The sequence below is a fragment of the Lagopus leucura genome, unplaced genomic scaffold, assembly GCF_019238085.1.
Source record: "Lagopus leucura isolate 7727_CA_CO unplaced genomic scaffold, USGS_WTPT01 Super-Scaffold_760, whole genome shotgun sequence".
Taxonomy (NCBI): Eukaryota; Metazoa; Chordata; class Aves; order Galliformes; family Phasianidae; genus Lagopus; species Lagopus leucura.
This window is the reverse complement of record NW_024962257.1, coordinates 2,709,657-2,726,940: the sequence shown is the minus strand read 5'-3', so window position 1 is coordinate 2,726,940 and position 17,284 is coordinate 2,709,657. Positions and strand designations below refer to the sequence as shown.

The 17,284-nt window shown below is 46.9% G+C and overlaps 1 protein-coding gene across 5 annotated transcripts in view; it reads left to right on the top strand.

The window, feature by feature from the left end:
- MAD1L1 (mitotic arrest deficient 1 like 1) overlaps positions 1 to 17,284 on the top strand; it is a 320,530-nt gene that overhangs the window by 278,419 nt on the left and 24,827 nt on the right. The window contains exon 18 of one of the 5 annotated variants that reach the window (XM_042864056.1): positions 4,301 to 4,362. The exons of the other annotated variants lie outside the window; for them this stretch is intronic. Within the exon in view, the coding sequence (XP_042719990.1) occupies positions 4,301 to 4,318 (18 nt within the window). The 3' untranslated portion in view covers positions 4,319 to 4,362. Of the gene's footprint in view, positions 1 to 4,300; positions 4,363 to 17,284 lie in introns of those variants that run through there. 5 annotated transcript variants of the gene reach the window in all.

The window sequence follows — 17,284 nt, the reverse complement described above, 5'->3', positions numbered from 1 at the left end:
ATGCAGCTAAAAGAGGGAGAGGAGAAAGCACTCCTCAAGGCATCTTGGCAAGAAGGAGAGTAAAGAGAAGCACATGTGCGAGAGAAGTGGGAGGAGGGAAGCGATCCAGGAGCTCCCATCAGCTTGAGGAGAAGAGATGCTTGTAGGTAATGTGCCATGCAGACAGGAGCAAAGCAGCGCTACAAGGAGAGAACAGCTTTCTATAGAGAAGAAAACAAGTAGTCTAAAAGTAGCATGCCTCTTTTGGGGTCTTCCAGCAGCATCACCTGGCATGTCTGTCTTTCCCTTATCCCTTTCTGCCTCCATTGAGGAAGTGCCACTGATGTTTGAGAAGATGTACAAAGTCTGAAACCATCTTCCAACATCAACTCCTTTGTTACCTGTATCAGGAGAAGAGGAGGAAGGAATGGTGAGGTAGAGATGTAATGGACAGCATAAGGCATCTCTTCTTCATCACATCATTATTTCAACCTGATTTTCTGACTGGGCAGTGGAGAAGTTGGAACTCCTCACTGGACAGTCTCTCTTCCTCCTTCCTCACCTCAAGATCTAAACGTCTCAGAGCCTGGAGAATTGCCTTATAATTAACTTAATGAAAGGTAGCTTAATAAGAAGCTTGATCACAGACTTAAGTTCCTATATGGAATGATGATTCTGGCTAGTGAAGAGCTCTTTAATCTATCGGACAAAAGCATAACAAGATCAAATACTGGAAGTAGAAACCAGGAAAGATTAGAAATAAGGAAATGCTTTTGTTACAACAGGGGTAATTAACCATCAGAACTATTTATCTCAGTACGTGGGGGATTCACTATCACTTTGAAGTGTCTAAATGAAGATGGGATATTCTTGTACAAGCAATGTTCTAAGTCAGCTTGCAATTATGAGCTTGATGCAGAATCTGCTCTGCTTAATTCACTAGCTTGTGCTTCTCATCAGTTTAGATTGGCTGATTCTTACAATTCTTTTGAGCTCTGCAATTTGTGAACCAATGAGAAATCAGAGGTACTGATGAACAGAACACCTGATAGTGCAAATACTGGTAACAGCAAGTAGTGGAAGGCTGCAAAAGGCTCCTTTGAAGTAGGAAAGAGAAACGTATGGCAGCTTTTACCAGCAACTGGATAATTCTGCTGAAAGGAAAATGGCTTTCCTGAGCTTCAGTAGTGGTTGGGCTGTAAAAGCACCTTATGTCAGAGGCAGCTGAAGTTGCTATGGACTCATCAGACTGGTCACACCATGCTTGTACTGCCACAGGATTGAAAATGCAATGGTTTCCTTGGTCCCAGCTTGTAGCATTCCTATTTCAAGCTATTCCCAAACATAATTAATCCATTCAACACCATCCCTTCTTGTTACCGTCGCTCATTTTATGGGCAAAGACAGTTGGGGCGGTGTGGAGATTGCACTGAAGCAATTAAGGAAAGAAGCTGTCAGAGCTGGGATTAATACCCCAGGCTCCGGAGCACCATCTCATTTCAGAATTACTTACGGAGAGCTGGGAAAAGTATGTCTTCCATTGGTGTGAATTTGATGTTCCTTTCTTAAACAGTACTAATGGCAGCAGGAGGGGGCTGGCAGCACGCAGCAGTGAGCAGGCTCTGCTGGGAGCCCGCCTGGGGAGCGCCCGAGGCTTCAGAGCTCGTTTGTGTCTCCGGCAGCCTGACCCCGTGGTGAGGATAATCAAGTTGAAAATTAAATCAAATTTCAAACGTTAAACCAGCCAATTAAAAAAGCAATCGCATCAAAACATGCATTTTTTAAAAAGTTTTTGTTTACTCTGCCATAATTAATTTATTGAGCAGGAAAACTTTCGTTTGTACAAAATACTTGTTAAATTGATGATGAGCAGCAGAAGGGAGCGGAGATGCAACCAAAAATGTCACCTGAGGTTCCCCCAAGATCTGGCTGAATTAATGTTCTGGGGAGCGTCTTTCTCCCACCAGGAGCAAACTGTGATGCATCTTTTTGCTAGGTGCATGACTGTAGGCTCTCATTGCTATTTGTGGTCTGTCCATTAACCTGAAAAATGCCTTTCATCAAGTAACGTATCATCTCCTTGCTTTGATTTCCCTCGATGCCTCTGTTGAGAAGACTGAGTAGCTGGTGGGTTGGGTACTTGGCTCCTTGGAATTTATCACTTTGTGTGCACTCAGCATTCCCTTTCTCTGTTTTCACGCATGTCAGGGTTTTTGCTGTCTGTTTATGTGGCCTGTGGTCTATAGGAGGGTGTTCTGCTCTCTCTTGAGATTCCTCATGGAATTTCATTGATGAAACCTTTGTGCTTCTCAGTCCGTAGGGATGCAGGTGGGCCTTTTCCTTCGTGTTTTACCACATGAAGCAAGGGCTGCAGACCTCATTGTATCGGGAAGCTTCAGAGAGCTTCTTGCTTCCTGCCATCACCTCTTCCTGCCCATTCCCTCCTTCTCCCATCACCCCCGTTCACCTAAATTAAGTAACTAAAATCTGAAAGTAGCAGCCACAGTCTGTTTTGAAGGTTTAAAATTAACCATAAAAGCCAACTCCCCCGTTCTGCAGTGCAGCAGCAAAACGTGGTGGGGGAGGCTGCCATGTGGGTGTCTGTCTTTCTGCCGGACTTGAGGCTCTGTCTGAGGAGTGACAAGTGTAATTTCTAAATGAAAAGTAATGAGGGGTGCAGTTGCTGAAGAAGCCTCACAAAAAATATCAGTCTTACAGTCTGTGTGGACCTGGAGAGGAATGTGAGCCCTGACAGATTGAAGGTGGGTAGAAAAGGGAAGGGGTGGGCTTCAGATGAGAGGGAAGGGCCTCAAGTTGTGCTGGGGGCAGGGGGTCAGGCTGGATATTAGGAAGAATTTCTTCCTTAAAAGAGTGGTAAAGGAGTAATACTGCATTGGGATAGGCTGCCCAGGGAAGTGGTGTAGCCAGCATGCCTGGAGGAGTTCCAGAGCCATGGACGTGGAATGCTTTGGGACATGGCTCAGTGGGCAGTACTGGGCGGTAGGTGGATGGTTGGACTGGATGATCTTCCAGGTCTCTTCCAACCTGGAAGATCCTGTGATTCCAGCCTAAGGCCAGGAGCAGGGGAGCAGATGGTTTGGTTGGCTCTGGTTTGTGGATGGTCTGAACAGATGTAGCGGGGGGACAGCTCTCCTCTGTGGGGCTGGGAATGACATGGGACAGTTACCAAAGCAAGCCCTGGATAGCTGCTTGCTCACAATTTGTGATTACTGGAGTCACTGGGTGCTTTTCTTTCTAATTAATTAAAAATTTTTTTAATTTAATAAATTAAAAAAAATAATTAATTTTAATTTCTAAGAAGAAATGGGTTGGAAAGTGCTATGTGAATGGCTTAGGACTTAGAGTTTGCTCTCCATCATCCAGGGGCAATTCATTTGTGACATTTGGTGACTGGAATTCCTTATGTTTCCTCCCAGCCCCGTTGTTGTTTGGGGCCTGAAAGCAACCACCACAAGTTTGCAGTTGCCTGAACTTTTCGTTATTAATTAATCCCGTCTTTATTCACACAGCACTCAGACAGTGGATAATAAACACCGATCAAGCAGGCAGCAATGATAAATTATCTATTTAATAATTAACAAATTAGTCCTAACAGATGGAACCAAAACAAATTTGTCTGTATGTGCACACAGCACACGGCTCGTCTCCCCCTGTTTGTCACATGGGGATGTCACCAGAGATTTGGGCACGTCTCTGCTGATGTTGGGCTGGTTGCCCTCACTGCCGTGAGTTTATCTCTGGCTCTGCTATGGCTCCTTCTAAATCTGATATTCTCTGAGTGCTGGCAGTGAATGAGTGTCACGGAGGAAGAGTGACAGAAGAGAGCAGAGGGGAATCCCTGCTTTTTTGGTGTTAGGGCACAGCAGCCTCCCTGCAGAAGGATCAGCTGCCTGTTGTGATCTGTTATGTTGAATTAATAGAGATTACAGTCCCTCTAATTCTTTCTGCTATTATCTGGCGAAGAATAAAAAGTCAATGCACCGCTGAGTTAAATAAACATGAGGCACTACAGCATAGTATCCTGTGAGCTGTGTATATATTATTCATTTCCAGTTATTATTCATGACCTTTCCCTCACACCGTCATGGCTCCATCACTTGCGAATTTATAAGTTCATTAATAATGAGTGAAAATTAATAATGCATTTTCATTATATCCGTCGGGGATATTTACAGCATTCATAATGCATTCAAATAACTGGTTTCAGGTGTAAAAACCGGGGCTCTTCCGTGGGCCCCTCACCTTTTTGATTTTGAAGAGTTACTATTTCTGTTAATAACCCTTCCTGCTTCCATTGCAGTATGGCCTTGCTGCGTAGTACAGCCTGCCATCTGCCACCAGCGTGCTTAAAAAGACTCGAATCAAAGCAGGAAATGTCATTATTGCGTGAGATTAGGAGAAAGATGATCCACAAATTAATCATTATTGGAAGCGACGCCAAAAATAAAGGGAGTGTGGGAAAGGTTTGAAGTTCAGCTGCTTCCTTCTCCTCTCCACCGGTTGCGTTTGCTGGGTATTGAAGAGCACAGCGATGTGGAAATGGGAACATCTGATCCTGCCAGGCTCTGGGAGCACCATTACTTGCCTTTCAGGTGCACAGAGATTTATTCTGGTGGTTGCTTCCATGTGCACCTTGGACAGACACGCCGTAGCAGGTCACAGTGTTGTGCTTTATTTTAATTGGAAGACGCCCACTTGGTTCCCTTTCTCATCTGGAGCCGTTTAATCCTGTAGTTCTTTAGAACTTGAACTTTTGCAAGCTCTCCTTTTCTGTTTTTTTTGGTGTTTTTTTTTTTTCCCCACTCGAGAGAAAAGCTCTGAGCGCTTCGTTTTGCTGAAGGCAGCTTTCCCCTGGCTGAAGGAAACTGGTGGGAACTGGGAGGCACTGGTGGTCAGCTGCCATGGGGCCGTGACTGAGCACAGGCTCTCACACCTCTATGGGAGCGAAGGAGAGGGAGCTGTGCTGGGCATGGCACAGCCAGAAGGCGGTCAGAGCTCCATTTTTGAATATTGCAAGATGATCCAAAGCACTGTGGGTGATAATCTGTTGGGTAGAGACACCAGAGCCCAGATATTGGAGGCACACCAATAGATGAGTAGTTAACTAATCCAGTTCCAGTTCTGCTCCTTTCCTTCTCAAGTGTTCTGGTTATTCTTACTTTATTTTGTCAGAAGTACTTTGAGTTGCATTTCTCCGGTTTGATTTCTGTGTTCACAGCCCCGTGCTAACACTCAACTGTAAATAAAATTCACCTTTTATCTGCTCCCCGTTGTAAGCTCAGGCTGCCTGCTTTTAAACAGCTGCAAGAATATTGAGTGTAATGAAGGTTCCGCCTTCAAAGCACGTATTTGATATTCACACAGGACAGAAAGGCTGCCTCTAGCCCCGTGGAATTGGAAACACTTAATGTATGAGTCAGTTGGATATCAGTAAGAATGTATATTATTTTCTCTTCCAACTAATAGGATTTTTAAATAAAGCTGGAGCTGCTACATCTGGCTGAGCCAGTGCCCTTTGTGAGAGTTGCAGCTTCCCCAAATGGCAATGGACTGAACAGTGCAATCTGTGGGTCTCCTATGTGCCTGCTGGGAAATGGCTGCAAAAGAGATGTAAAAGAGGGAGGGAGGGAGAAGGAGAAAGCCACAAGCAAGGGACAGCTAGTGAGCTCTTTGTGTTGACTTTAATCAAAACGTAATGAGGAGAGTTAAAGCATAAAGCGGAGGAGAGATTTTGCTTGTGCCAGGCTGGAGGAGGGAGCCATTCATTTGGTTTTGAATCGCTTTCTAGAGCATTTACTCATCCATCTTCTCCAGACAAACACTCCACTCTGCCCATCACCCTTCTTCCCGTCGGATTTAAATTATGAGTCCGTATTAAATTAAACATGTCTCTTTGCTTCTTGTTTGCACAGAATGGTTTCGCACCATGCTTAAGTGGCCTAAGTTAGCCAGGAGTCTGTGCAGACACTTTTTCCTTTGGACAACGTTGTCAGAACAAGCCTGCCAGTGACTGATGTGATCTGGAGTCAGCGAGTGTGTACAGTGGATAAATGTGCCTGACGCTTTGTGATAGAGCTGGTAATTACATTTCACAGTGAGTGGTATTAATAGTGAAAGGAGGCTCCAGCATGCTGCATGAGAATTGGTAATAGGAGAGGCTGTAGGGAGAAGAGGAGAGTCATTTATTAACCTGACAAATTATGGAAAATTGGACTTTTCCTTCACATGCAGGGGAGCTCTTCTCAATGCGATGCCCTCTGAGATATCTCAGGGTCTTTGGTGAGTGCTGGTGATACTGAAACCTCCTTCCTTTCCTTTTCGCCTCCCTGAGCTCCTGTGGCTTCTCTCTCTATGCTTTTGCTCAGCACCGTGTGTTTTTACGTGGTTTTCTAAGCCATGCTGAATAGAGATGGTGCTAAGGGCTCGCAAAGCTTGAGATCTAAAGACTCAAAGTTGGAGATTTTTGAACCTATAGAAGAAAAGGTGGTGAATGCCTGAAGAGTGCATGCAGTTGGGCTGGTGTCAGGTGGTTGGCAGGGATGTGGGACGACAATCCTACGTGCCCGGCGCTGTGCTGTGCCTCTGGGCTGCCCTCATTCCAGCCAGCAGCAACATGGAAGGGATGGGACCATTCCAGCTGGTCCATTAGTGCTCAGAAGGGATCGAATGTGCCTTCAGGCAAAGGTGTTGCTGTTGCCTGGGCTGAAGCACAAAGCCTCCAGGCTGCTGCATGCGCTGCCTGGTTGCACGGCTCTCTCCTGGGTTTCCTAAAAGGAAAAACCTGCCAGCTCTGTGAAGGAGGGCAACAGAACGATGGAAATGAGCCTGAGCTGGTGAGAATTGCCAAGGTTTGAAGTTATTAGAAGTGCTCCAGAACCAAGAGTGATTTAACAATGTGATTACTTCTTAATGTAACACTCACCAGATTTTTTATTAGATTCCCCCCCCCATTCTTTCCTTCTAAACACTGTAGAACCTTGAAATAAACACCTGGAGCTGTTAGAGCATATCACTCAGTTTAATTAACTCTTAAATCATATGATGTCACCTGGACATCCCTTTCTGTATTCTACGCTGAGCTGAGGAGGCAGCAGAAGCTGCAGCTCTGTTCAGTTGCTGCCTTGGATAAAATCACTTTCTGGAGACTGCTGCATCCTTCTCCTGCTTCGTCCTCCCCCCCATCAGAATGGCTCTCATTCAAAGAGAGCAGGCTGGAGAGAGCAAGCTGTGGCCAAGGGGCTCAAAAATGTTGGTCTCAAAGGGTGGATATCAGGTGGGATCCTTCTGCCCTCAGGTCAATGATGCAGATCCCTGGCATCCAGAGCAGCTTCATGCTGGTGGCTCCGTAGGCTCTGTACCATAAGGCAATTTTATGCTCTTGGTTATGGGATGTTTGTGTCCAGCAGGTGAGAGAGGGGCTGGGCATTAGGAAGGGAGGAAATGCATCCTGCGGTGGTTAAAGCTGCTTGGCAAGGAAGCCCCTAATATTAATTTGTGCTGTTCTCTGATACGAGTTGTCTGTGAACTGGTGTTCCTCCTACCCTGACAAAGCACCAGCTGTGCATTTTCCTCATGTTTGGGGGCTTCCAGAGATAGTAAATGTTGTAGCACCTATCCGTATTGCTTTTTTTTTGTCACTTAAAGAAGAATAATGGGGAAAAGGGTTAGAACACAGGATTGTCATCCCTTCCCCTGGCCCAAGGAGGAGCAGCCCAAATGGTGTCTCACAGCTGAACTGTTTGCATTTGGCTGAGCCCGTCATCTGCATGCAATGCTGAATCTTAAGTGGAGTTACAAATTAACTGTAAGGGCTAATCCTTTAGAATATTCAACATTCAGAAGAAGGAAAGAAAGAGTGCAGTTGTCAATACCGATGGAGAAGAGGAACAAAGGATTAGGAGTGAAAAGATAAAGATGGTGGGATTTGCTGAGTGCTTCTGAGGCCAAATTCAAGGACATGGTTCAAAGATGCCTTTGAGAGGTCTGAGCAGAGAGGCAAGAGAAAACACAGAGGATATGGGACCTAGGTCTGGAAATATTGGCACAGGGCAATGGTGGGGTGTGGGATGGGAGCGTGGCTGTGACAAGGACCGTGCATGGGGAAGGAAACAGAGAGGTCATCACTAGGCTTGAGCAATGGATGGCATAACCACTGGGAGGAGGGAAGTGGGGAACTTTAAGGGTTAATAGTCCAGATACTCAGGAGTGAACAGACCTGCTGGTGAGAAGTGGAGGGGTTGGGAAAGGCCGCGGAAAAGGTCTTGTGTCTGATAACCTCCGAGGTGAAGATTAAATTCATTGGCCAAGCAACAATGTGGCTGTGTCCGCTTCATCTTTATTTAAAGTCCTTCCTTTTGTGCAGGAGCCCTTCCCACAGCCTCAGCACTGTGAGTGAGAGGGGCTGACGGCTCTGTGCCGCCCGCTGTGCTCCCAGCCCTCCTTTGATGGTACGCTTTGCTCAGTCCGGGATGTTCCCTCCAACTCAGCTGATTTGCAGTAATTCTTGAGCTTTTTCTTTCCTTTTTTTTTCTTTTTCCCTTTTTGCACTCTGCTCTGAATGTATTTATTCCCTGTGCCTCAGAAAGAGGATGAAAGTCAAACCAGAAGATTCCTGAGACCATTAGTATGTACTGCGGGTGCCATCCTTGCATGAGCACATGGGATGGTCTCCACAGGGCCCCTGGCAGTGCAAGGAAAGGCGACTTTGATGTGATTAATGCTCCCAGGATTTCTCTGTGCCAGTCAAAGTGCAAGTTAAAAAGTGACAATATTTCCAGAAAATAGAGAAGGAAGTGGGCTGGGACTTGGCAAGCACTTGGTATGAGTTGCATACCTGTGATGCAGGGGCATGCAGTCAACTCTAAGCAAGGCAGGAGCCAATAAGTTGATTTGCTGTATTTTGATTGCTGTCCTTTGCAGCTTTTCTGACCAAGTTTTGCCCCTTTTTCCCTCTCTGTGAGAGATGGGAATGAGCTGCAGTATCCGTTCTGCAATGCTGAGCCTCCCCCAACTCCGGTGCCCTGTTTTGCAGGAGGAAGATGAGGTATAGTGTGGGTCGAGCAGCAGCAGGAGCTCCCGGTGTGTAATCAGTGGGGGGCACAGGGAATGAGAGCACAACACAGAGAGAGCATTGAACCCATGTTTAATGGGAAGGGCAGAGAGGCACAGGGGGAGGAAGGTGGTGAGAAAGCCAAGGCCTGGCAAGAAACTGCAGGATAATGAGACATAGGTGAGAGCAAAACGATAAGTCAGCAGAGCTGGACGATGTGGTAATGTCCGGCTTTTCAATTCCAGGCAGGTACTGCTGCGTTTGCAGCTGTGACTTCTTGGGAGCAGGAGGCATGTGCCTGTGAATGTGAAAACTGAGAGCAAGGGGACAGGGAGAGGAAGAGGAGGGGGAGCTGGGGAAGGATGTGTGCTCACTGCCCCGGCTTGTAGCACAGAAGGTGCACATGGGAGCAGGATGCGTGCAGCCACAGCCAGGCAGCAGTAAAGGGAACATGTGCTGCTTCATCTCTTCTTGCTTTGCAGCCCAGGGCTGCTGGACTGGTGTTCTGCCCCTTTCTGGGCCGTGTTGTGTTGGTGTGCAGAGAACCTGGTGCAATTCCCCACTGTTTCCAGGCGTGCTGTTTGGCAGTGTTACAGGCTCTCTGGCTGGGTTATGGATGGGCCTGTAATAGACCTGTACATACAGAGCCAAAAATTAATAGCCTCCTGAGAAAGAGCTGAGTCAGATAAGTGCACCCACTGCAAGGCTGCTGGAGCCAGAGCAGGATGGAAAGGCCGTATATTTTCATTTCAGATTCAGAAGTCGCCTGCCCCTGAAACTTCAGTCTGCTGATAAAGGCCTTGTTAGGTTCAGGTAAATACAGATGGCACAAAATGTTTTCACTGGGATCCGTAGGGTTTTGTTAACCCTGCTGGTGCTGCAGGCAGCAACTGTACCAGCAGGAAGCTGGCTGCAGGCTGGGTCTGCTCCATGCAGCACAGTGCGAGCTGTGCACCCTGCATACCTGCACACTGCAATCATACAGGTGTGAGGGTACGTTCAAAAATACCTGCTTGTGCTGGAGCTAGCACTGCAGGGATGCTCAAATGTGAAACTTCCATCCATTGAGTGATGCCTGGCTCCCAGCAGTAATCCCTCCCCAGCACTCCTGCTCCTGTTCCAAACGCTCCAGCCTTGGCACACAGATGCCACTGTAAAAGGAAAAGTTGCTCTGCTTAACATATTTTGCTTCGTCTATCCCTCCGGCCTCCCTCCCCCTAAAATAATGTTGACTGCTCAGGTCTCAGAATAGGCAAGCTTGCTGTTTCAGGCAGATTTAAAATCTTCCCCTTAGTGCCATGCGATCGGAAGCAGAAATTCATTCTATTGGGAAAGGAAGATGCATTGCTTTCCCGCAGCCCCCAGACTTGCATCTAGCCAGGGAAGTCCTAAATTCAAAGCAGTGCCATTCAGTGGCATGTTTATCTACAGAAACTTGACTTGCTGTTGTTTTTAAAGGTCTCTGTTTGGACTTAAACTGGCAAAGGGAACTTGGCGTGGCAGGCATACAGTTTATGCGTATATATCTGCAAGCATAGAGTTTATATATATGTATATAAATATATAAATTGTCCAGTCCTAAAAGCATTTATAAGCTCAAGTTTTGAATACCCAGTCTCCTAAGACTCTCATCTCCCCTTTTCTATCAAAGCTGCAGTCGTGTTTCCCCCCAGGCTGGGAAGGAACCTGCTTGCTGTGCAGCAGCCATGCGTGCAGCTTGTGCCATGGGCACCCACAGCTGTGTGGCCATGGGTCTCCCCTCCCATCCCTGCCCTGGAAATCTTCTGCAGGCACATCTGCACATCACAGTGCACATCTGCAGGGGATGGGGATGGGGGAGCTGGTGTGACCCTGGTTCAATACTTTATTATCACGGTCAGCACAGCTAGATCTGTGAATTCAGGAATGAGCAAAATGCACCATTTTTTAGTCTGAGATTTTCTTTCTGTCTCTTGATGCTGGAAGGCAGAATCTCTTGAATTGTCTTTTTTTTTTTTTTAACAAGCTGTTTAATATTAACGCTGATTACCCAATTGCTCATTTCAAGAAGAGCAATAGCAACTTCCAGAGCTTTGGGGACTAAATTTCCTTCTGGATTTATGGGCAGCAGCCCAGATCTCTCCAGCACAGTTTCTTTCCATCATCTGTATTTTTCCAGAGAAAGCTTTAAAGACATACAAGTCTATTCACGCTGCTTGTTGGCGTTTCCCATCCTTGCTATCTCTGTATTAAATATAACACTGTGTTATGATGTTTTTAAGGTTTCTATAGCAAATGGAGTCAGTCAGGAAACAGTTCCTAAGGCACAAGAGAGGAGGCAGACGTGTTTGGTGCCGTTGCCTGTGATTCTTCAGCATCTAGGGGGTGATAGTGGATAAGGTAAGGGAGAGTTTTCTGGAGAGCATTCAGGGAAAGGAAAAGAGAGAAAGCTCTGCTTTTCCAAGGTGTTTCCTGGGGAGGATCTACTGTAAATTGCCAAGAGACGATGTTTTACTGATTCTGAGCTCTAAATGAGTTTTATTTAACTTTGAGTCCATGCACAAGGCCCACGCTGCTCAAGTCACTCCTCCATGTAATGCAGGCTTCCCCGGGTACAGCAAGCTCCATGCATGAGTTGACTGCATTTTGAGAGGCTATCATAGCATCTCATTAAAGCCTTAATGCGTGGAGAAATTGCTAAACCCTGATGGATTTTCAACAGGCAGCCCCTTGGGAAGAAAGTGAAGTGTCACAAAGTGCTTTGTCAACAGGGACCGCGTGGCTGGCAGTTCCCATGCTGTACATCATTTCCTACCAGTGCATACCCACTCTTCTCCTGATAGGATGAGAGATGTATGAATCAATCATGCTGTCTGCTCCGTGTCCTATAAATTAGAGAAAGATGCAGCTGGTTTGCCTTTTGGGTTTCTGTGGTCTTTAATTGCCTCTCCATTATATCATCTAGTGTCCCCTTCTCCAGCCTCTTTTCATATCCATCTTTGAGGAGTGATGAGCAGTCGAGTGTGATATGCCCCGAAGGTGGCTGTCAAAACACGCTGAATTATGCAGTGGTCCAGTATTCCCTTTTTTCTCTTTTGAGTATTGCTGGAAAAATAGCTGTGTCGTGGGACTGGGAGCTCAGGGTTGGCCACTGTGGTTAGGTGAGAGACTTTGGATTTTGCAAAAATGGAAGTGCAAACCTTGGCTGGTCTTTCTATACAGGGAGGCCTTACATACTGCTGATGTAATCCTGGGACTCCGTGCATTGCCGCACTCGTCCCACTGTGAGCTCTGCCTCATTCTCTCCACTATACTCCCAGGGTTTTTTTTTGGTTCCAAATGACGGACTTAATTGGCCTCTTGACTGCCAGATATTTTTGTGTAATGACATTTTCCGAGGGATTAATCTGATTTTTTTCCTCCTTAAATTGAGGTCCCTGGAAGTAGCGTTGTGCCGGCTGATGCGGTTCCCATCTCTCCCTGTCTATCACTCCCGTAATGCTGTGGTTACAGAAACCTTCTCTCCCCGAAGGCAAAACATGAAGAGATGCACATAGACTGCTCCGACATTATCTCTGATAGCTGTGCTCGGTTTGGCAGCAGCTCACAGAGACAGGTGGCTCCATCCCCAGCATGGGCAGCACTTGGCCAAGCTGAGCTCCCTTCTGTCTGAGCCCCCCGCCCAGGCAGTGCTTGGTGTGCTGGGAGCTGCCGACCCGCTGGGGGCAACCAGCCCACACCAGGGGTTGGGATGTTGGGCTTTAAGTTCCCTTCCTGCCCCGGCCATCGTGTGCTCCTATGATTCTTTACAGAGAGAGTGGTGAGGTGCTGGAACAGCTGCCCAGAGAGGCTGTGGATGCCCCGTCCATCCCTGGAGCTGTTCAGGGCCAGGTTGGATGGGGTCCTGGGCAGCATAGTCCAGATTTAAATGGGGAGGTTGGTGGCCCTGCATGTGGCAGGGGGGTTGGAGATTCATGATCCTTGAGGTCCCTTCCAACCCTGGCCGTTCTGTGATCCTCGCCCAGGTGTTATTAAAGCGTGGTGCAGCTGCAGCATTTAATTGATGTGTTTTACAGTCCTAAACCTCAAGTACAGCCTGGGGGAGTTGGAATGCTTTTTAGGCTTCTTGAAGTAATCCAGGATTTTCTATAATAAGAATAATAGTAATACTACTTATTATTTCTTATCGAGGACCTACATGTAATCATTGATGTTTGCTTTTGCCACCCGCCTAATGTGCATTTTGCTGAGGCACAACTTCTGGTTGGTACTGTTGCATAAATAAAATAAGCCCTTTTAATTTCAAACTCCTTGAGAAATATATACGTGCAAAAATGTAAAGCTTACTCACAGAAAAAAGGGCAAAATCAGCAGGAAAAGAGGGAGATTATTTTCAACAGTGTCCCTTTAATTAGAGCGATAATTAATTCTTTTCCCTGACACGCACGTACAGATTACTCTTAAAATATTCCTACTTGAAATAAAATGACTTAAAGCTACATGCCAGAGGGGCAGATCATAAATCTAAGGGGGAAAAAATTGAGGACCGAGTATATTTTGAGCACTCCTTTTGAATCAGAAGTGGCCGCTGGAAAGCACGCCATAAAATGTAACTGCAAGGTGAACAGAACACTCCCAATGCATGCCAAGGTCTGTGCAGCAGCGCTGAGAGCAGACAGAGGCTCTATGCAGGCACAGGGGGCTGATGGAGTGGAAAATGGAGATGATAAATTTTGCATATACACTAATTGCACCAGCCATGCTCTTTTCCAGAGCGTGACGTGCTTTCTGCTGTTGGCCAGCGTGCATTGTGTTTCCCTAACTTTTTTTTTTTGGCATTGTGGAAGGGTATTGAGGAGGGGATCTTGCTTGGGAAATGGATGTGGAAGCTGCAGAGCTGGTGGGACAGGTGGGCCAAGTGCCTGTCTGTGGGTTGAGGGCTGACCAGGTGGGGAGCAGAGGCAGGCAGTGTTGTGGGGAAAGGAGCCCTGATGTGGGGTTCAGAGCTTCAGTTGTGATGGAGAAACAGGGGGAAATGGTGGAGAAAAAAAGATGACAAGATGTAAAGGGCTGGATAAGGGCTGAAGATGAAGAGAGGAGAAAAAGGGGTTGGCTTTGGAGGAATCCCAACATCCATTACTTGTACTAAATTATCACACAGCTCTCCTTACACCTCGCAGAGCAGGAAGCCCTGTGTATTGCTGCATGCCAAGCCCCATCGCTGCTTCCTCCCCGCTGGCATCGCAACAAGCCTGCACCAGCACTCTCCTTTCCATCTCTCAGGGCCATGGGAGGCAGGTGAGATGCATTCAGCTCAGCAGGGAGGCATCCCGCAGCTTCCCTTAATTACATTTGCGAAATTGCTTCTGTGGAGAAGACAAACCTGGAGGGCCTGGAGCTTCCCCAAGGGGCTGATCCTGCTCACAGGTAGGGCTGGTCCTGTGGGAGCAAATGCAAGGAGAATCGCCTCGCTGAGTTGTGTTGCCCAAGTGGGGTTTGACTTCTTATGGCAGTGATTAAATCTACTCATTTAGGGACATAAAAGGAGTTGGCTCTCTAATTGCACATACAGATGTTTCCAGACATAAAGCAAAATGATGCAGGGAGGCTGCTGCGTCCTGCACACCGTTCTGTGTGAGGAGGCCAGTGCCAAAAAGGAGGAGCTAAAAGGACAGGGAAGAAAAAATCTATGGAGCTTTTCTTTACCTTGAAAGGAAATAATACTGGAATGGTCAAACGGTTATGAAAGCAAAGGTGGAGAGAAAACAGAAAATGTGGTTGTGGGTGGATAGAGTTCGTGTTGCTGCGTTATTTTGCTGCTCCCTAGCAGGCTCCAGGCCACACAACCACAGTCAGCAATTCTGCCATGAGGGCCTCGTCAGCCCCATCTCCAGTGGCGTTAATTAAGAGAACAGAGTTGCCTCCTTTTCCTTTTTGATTGGCATGTGCCACTTTATTCAGTTACTTTTCTCCAGAGATCAGCAAGCCAGGAAAATACTATTTCCTTCTTCAGTGCTAATTAAGGTGGGTCCGAAGCACCTTTCTGAACTCCGTGTGCCTTTCAATTTGCAGAGGGCTTCATAGCACTGAGATGAGCTTCAGGCTGGAAATGCATTGCACCATGAGCCAGGGACCCACAAAACCTTTGATTAGAGAAAAATCTGGTTCAGCCAAGCTCTGTCTAGAGCTACAAAGGAGAATGCTTCTGCCCACTAGAAAATGGTCTAAAAATGACTTTTTTTTTGGCTTTGAAAGGATCCTGACTCTTGTTGGGGTGAAGGCAAAGAGCCCATCGTGTTGTAGTGAGCCAGTGATGCTTCCTAAGAGCATCACACCAAATCTGCTGCTTACTCTCTTTCCTCATCTCTCATTGCCCCTCTTGGTCCCAGTGAAATCCCACGTGGCAGTGGATCCATCAGAGGTGTAACCCTCCTGGCTGCTCACTGAGCCAGAGGACCTCATCTCCTTTTAAGAAGGCAAATTGATGACTTGCTCCCCTCCTCTGTTCTTCTGTGACCTCACTCAGCTGAAAGTTCCAGGGGTCAAAAGCAGCATTTTCTTTGCCTGATGGATATCTCTGCATGCAGGACTTCTGAGCTGAATGGGAGGTACTGTGGGCCATGTGGCAGCTTTCCAGGCTCGTTGGGATTTGGCCTTCACCTCCATCCAGCCAAGTGTGTCCCATCCTCTTTCAGTGCCACATTTCAGCTGTAAGCTGCCACGTTTCTCACATAGGGCTGCATATTGTGCCACAGCACTCCATAACAATCTCACTTCTTTTGCTTAATGCTTCCCAGTTCCTTGCCGTTTTTGAGCACTTGGAGCTGACTCTGGTCTGGAGACATTGTGTCTGTAAAGGGAACCACAGCACATGTGCTGGGGAGGGAAATGGTTAAATGTCTCCATTTCAGCTTGAAGCAATGATTTTTGGGTCTTCTTTGTTGTTGTTTGAGGGCACATCCAAGTTTCCAGGACGGCTGAAGGTGAGAGAGATGGCACCTTAATTGAAAGGGGTCAGAGTGTTGCGTGGTTTTCCTGCATTAATATTCTGTGCATATTCTTTTTTAAACCCGAAGGCTCTGTCCAGTGTTCCTTGTTGGCCTTCAGACAGTGAACTCCTGGTAAAGGGCTTAAAAGGCAATATTAAAAGGGGAGAGAAGGAGCTGAAAAGGGGATTACAAATCCAATAAAAATTGCTCTCAAGAGCAGACAGTATCTGCCGGACAGGAAATATATTTGAGTTTGTGACTAGCTGCAAAATACCTCAGCCACAGAAAGTCCTGAGCTGAGGGTAAAGCCTTTGGCTCCTTTAATCATCAAAGACAAGCAGAGGACACTCAGCTTGCAGAGGGATCAAGCCCAAAGGCACTTCATGCATACTGCAGTGCTCCGGCCGTGTGGGTGTTGGGGTGCTGATGGAGCAGCAGCCGCCAAGGAGGAGTTTGCTGGTGCTTCCTAGTGGCTGAGCTGTGCTGCTGGAAATGGATAGCTTGCTTTTGGAAGGTGACAGCCTGCCTGGTGCTTGGGGGATGTGGTGTTCACATGGAGGTCTCTGGTGAGCTGGGGTTTAAAAAGCTCTGAAAATGGGACATACTGGGCTTTTTTTGGGTATAGCGTTGGTCTCTGGTCCTCTGGAGCAAGGACAAGTACAGAAGATGTCAGCAGTAAATGCTACTTTAAACATCCATTGGCTTGTGTGGAATCAAACGTTTGCTGTCTCATTCGTCCCATGCAGATTATCATACAGATAACTGAAGATTTTTCATCAGCATTTGCCTGTTATGGATCTGACCGCGTTACCTGGAGGGAAAACTGCACTTAATCCCGTCACCAGGCAGTGACTGTGACACTGCAGTTCTGCCCACACCTCATTCCCCAAGTGCTTTGTGTTCCAGGCTGAAAATGTTTGGTTTGGACCCACTCTTTCTATAGATGCTCTTTGTGCTGATGTCTTTCATCCGAGTTGCAGAGCGAGCGGGGCTGGGAAAGGCAGGATGCTGCTGCATCCCCCTCTGTGTGCCTGGTGTATGGAGTGGAGTGTGTAGACTTTGTTGGAGTCTTTCTAAGAGCATCTGCCTCCAGTTGGGGTAATTACCACTCTCAAGTCGTAGTAGTGAGTATCTCATTGACAGAATATGAAAGTGAGCAGAATGTCAGTTCAGCACTGTGCGGAGGCCTCACTGACACACAGCCTGCTTCTGAAATCGCTGGCGTTTTTTGTTTTTTGTTTTTTTTCAGTTAATTGCCTTTTTAATC